Source organism: Schistocerca serialis, chromosome 2 (genome assembly GCF_023864345.2).
Source record: "Schistocerca serialis cubense isolate TAMUIC-IGC-003099 chromosome 2, iqSchSeri2.2, whole genome shotgun sequence".
Lineage (NCBI taxonomy): Eukaryota > Metazoa > Arthropoda > Insecta > Orthoptera > Acrididae > Schistocerca > Schistocerca serialis.
In genome coordinates this window covers 1059613304-1059617277 of record NC_064639.1, presented here as the reverse complement: position 1 = coordinate 1059617277, position 3974 = coordinate 1059613304, and the positions used below count along the sequence as shown (strand labels likewise).

Genomic DNA, 3974 nt, shown 5'->3' with positions numbered 1-3974 from the left:
TTCAGTTTTCAAATTTATGCTGTCTTTTTGATCATCCGGTACATTAATGGATGCAGGTGATCAGACAAGATGCTTACGTATGTGTCACCTGTCAGAATCGTATCTAGACGTATCAGGGGCCCCATATCACTCCAGCTGCACACTCCCACACCATTACACCACCTCCAACTGCTTGAACAGTCCCCTGCAGACATACAGGGTCCATGGAGTCATGAGGTTGTCTCCATACCCGAACACGTCCATCCGGTCGATACAATTTGAAACGAGACTCGTCCAACCAGGCAACATGTTTTCAGTCATCAACAGTTCGATGTCGGTGTTGATGAGCCCAGGCGAGGCGTAAAGCTTTGCGTCGTGCAGTCATCTAGAGTACACGAGTGGGCCTTGAGCTCCGAAATCCCGTATCAGTGACGTTTCGTTGAACGGTTCTCACGCTGACACTTGTTGATGGCCCAGCATTGAAATCTGCAGCAATTTGCGGAGGGATTCACTTCTGTCACGTTGATCGATTCTCTTCAGTCGTCGTTGGTTCCGTACTTGCAAGATCTTTTTTCGGCCGCAGAGATGTCGGAGATTTGATGTTTTACCGGATTCCTGACATTCGCTGTACAGTCGAGAAGTGGTCTTACGGGAAAACTCTCACTTCATCGCTACCTCGAAGATACTGTGTCCCATCGCTCGTGCGCCGATTGTAACACCGCGTTCAAACTCATTTAAATCTTGATAACTTACCATTGTAGCAGCAGTAACCGATCTAATAACTGCGCGAGATACTTGTTGTCTCATATAGGCGTTGCCGACCGCAGCGCCGTATTCTGCCTGGTAACATATCTCTGTATTTGAATACGCATGCCTGTACCACTTTCTCCGGCACTTCAGTGTACAAAGTCCGTGTAAAAATCAGCAATAAGTATGGTAATATAATTCACATTGTTCAAAACCACTAAGTCAAATGGATTCAAAAGCTCTCAAGTCCTCACCTGACTGTTTCCGTCCTGAAGTGTGAGGTTCCTGTAGCTCTGGTCACAATACAACTATCGTCTTCATCTTGCGGACCCAAGGAGCTACAATGGACGGCGGTTAATGAGTGGCGTTTTCATCAAATAGCTTCCACAGCTCCCATGGCGAAGCGTCCGTATTCCTACTTCACTGTGTCGCTAATTGTGTTCGTCGACGCTTTTCTTTTACTGGACGTATTGACCTGGAAATAAGGACGACTAATTAAAGACATTGTGATCAAAGATCTTAGGCAGCTTGTAACGTCCCCACAGAAAATACCCTCTACCACGCACCAATTAATCATTGTCAATCAAACCATCCACATTCATTCACTTTGGAAAAGTATCTGATCTGATTTTCTCGTAACATATGCGGCGACAGCTAGACGACGCCAAAGTAATTTCTAGCGCGTTTATTCTTTGAAATAACAGAATGCATATATGCATTCTCCATGGTTGTTAGAGTGGTAACTAGGTCAGCTTCGGGAGTAGGGATCGGGGGATTGACGTATTTCTGAGAGATACATATTCTGCTTTTCTTCTCGCTAAATCGAGCGAATTAACTTGTGTGCCACTAGCGGTTTGTTTGAATAGAAAGAGAGTGTAAACGGAAAATAATTAAGACGTGAAATCACTGGAGATCTGGACATGTAATGGAGATGGATTTAATACACAGTTTCCTTCATAAATAAGGTTTGTGACTTTTTGTTCCGGAGTGAATGAACGAATGAGTTTTTTTCTGAACCATTTGATGATCACGTTGGCCCTGTAATTAGTGGGGAAGTTTCAGCTGTGTCGAAGAGAGCCTGCAATCACTGAGTCTGTGTTAAATCGTCCAAAAAGGCTTCGTACACATCTGGAATTCGCAATATTTCGTAAAAGGAACAAATTGTCCACACGATTGATTCTCCCGATGAATACAGTGTTTAACAGTAATAATAAATGTAAAGATCTTTTACAGCAAGCCAGCCGCTGGTTACCAAGACGAAGGACTCCACCAAAGATCCTATTTGGCTGATTTCACGTAATAAAATATTATAATAAAAACTGTAGATAGATAAAGGAGAGAAAGAGAGAGAGCGAATGAAAATAGAGATAATATCAATAATCCTCCATTAGTATAACTTTTCGCCTGTCGTATCACGGATCAGCCAAGACACGGGAGGCCCTTACATTACTGTATAGATTTATGTGTGAAGGTGAAGGGGTCTTAAAGACAACAGATACACGTCTATACAGACAAGACATTACACAAAGTTAGCAGCTAACTGCATTCATCATCTATTCATAGAGGAAGAGACAACTTATTAGCTTGTTAAAAGCTGATAGGTGAGACCACAGAGTGCTTACCTCGCTGCTGGATGGTCCAGTACCAAAGGCACTACTGCCTGACGTTGTCGGCTCCAGTACCTCGTCAATTGGGGACAGCGTCGGAACTCTAAGCGTGGTTGTGCCGTCCCGTTTCGGATCACGTTCATTCACTTCGGACGCCTTTGGTCCTCTTTTCCTGGGCGAAATTGTAGCACTAGACAATGGCACAGTCCTCTCATTACTCACCTGTTGTCCTGGACCTTGCGTGGGTTCCACTTTTCTCTGGAAAAACCTCACAACACTTCGCCACGCTCTTACAAATATTCCTTCATCAGTTTCTTTTGCCATTAACTGGGTAGTTTTTCTACCAATATTCTTGGGCGTGCTTGGGGAATGTGCAGATGTTCTACCTGAAACCCTTGGTGTCGACGTTGTAGACGACACCTCTTGTGCAGGGACATTTCTATCGTAGTCTTTCAGCTGCTGTGGATTCATGTCGAACATTTTAATTACAGCATTTTTCAAAAACTCTATCTCAAATCTTTCCCTTGAGGTGTCATGAATTTCACAGTAATTGGCAACCGTAGGAGTAGTTGTCGTCTTAACCCCACTAACACTCGTTTGTTGTTCATTGTTCAAAGAGAGGGGCTGAACAGGGTCGTTAGGGCTTCCTGTTCCCGACACAGGGACATGCGCGCTCTCTTCCCTTGGCGCATCTTCTTTCTTATCGGTGTGCTCGTCTTCTGGTGCCGACGTCAACGCATGTCTGAGATCTATACACTCCTCCTCGTCTTTGGTTCTTCGTGGGGAGTAGGTCGAACTCGCACTTCCTGACGAACTCTCAGCGTCTGAGAACGCGCTACCAAAGTTCATTGTCGTGAAGAACAAATTAATATCCGACGACGTGCTGTCGCTGTCATAAAAATGCTCATCCACGAGGCTCGAAAAGCTAGGTGATTTGTTAAAGTAAAGGCATCGCAGTTCGTCCCCGAATTTCGATGCCCTGTACGATCTTCGATAGGCGTACTCTCTACGCCCGGTGTGCCTCATTCTCCTGTCGAAGTCTGGGACAAAAGTCCATCTGTCTGTATCCTTAAAATTATATATCATAAGATCTTTGTCTACTTTTAAGAAATTCTTTTCGCAGGCGTTCTCTATCGGTACCTTACACAAAGGGTCTCCTAATGTTAAATCGTTCTTCGCAGTGTCTTTCCCGTCACATGGTAGACCACATTTGACAGAGGTACTGCTACTTACTGTGGATTTACTTTGAAAACGGAACAGCTTATTAAAGATACTCTGCGGTTTCGTTTTCTGAACTTTAGTTATAAGCATCCTATCGGTGTTAGGATCAGTCAAAGGGTAATTCCTGTTATTGTCTGTATCTGGGTTCACTTGAGGCGGGGGCGATTCATGCTCCACGACCCACTCGCCACCTCTCATGGAGAACGTTCTCTTACCGGAGAAGTGAGACCTGGGAGTACCAGGTGTCGACACACTGTGGGACTGTGCTGCTTCCATTCTGGTTGTGACAAACGGTGCTCTTTCAACTTCTTGCCGATGGCTCCCAGTAGTGGCACTTGTTCCAGATTTTTGTACCAGATCTCGCTGGTTTTGAGCGGAGTGAGTATTTTGAGAACTATGAGAACATGTTGCCGTCCTCAA

General features: G+C 44.7%; 1 protein-coding gene across 1 annotated transcript; it reads right to left on the bottom strand.

The window, feature by feature from the left end:
• Positions 1-1100: 1100 nt before the first annotated feature.
• On the bottom strand, positions 1101-3201 carry LOC126458509 (uncharacterized). Its single transcript, XM_050095603.1, has 2 exons — positions 2349-3201; positions 1101-1201 (listed from the first exon to the last, which is right to left on the bottom strand). The coding sequence occupies exons 1-2, from the start codon at positions 3180-3182 to the stop codon at positions 1142-1144; spliced, it is 894 nt and encodes a 297-aa protein (XP_049951560.1). The 5' UTR covers positions 3183-3201; the 3' UTR covers positions 1101-1141.
• Positions 3202-3974: the final 773 nt, after the last annotated feature.

Bases quoted from the DNA above. Each gene is read 5' to 3' on its own strand.
- LOC126458509 (XM_050095603.1), bottom strand. From the start codon at position 3,182: ATGAACTTTGGTAGCGCGTTCTCAGACGCTGAGAGTTCGTCAGGAAGT. The intron at 1,202-2,348 runs GTAAGCACTCTG...CCTTATTTCCAG, and splicing joins CTGGACCATCCAGCAGCGAG to GTCAATACGTCCAGTAAAAG.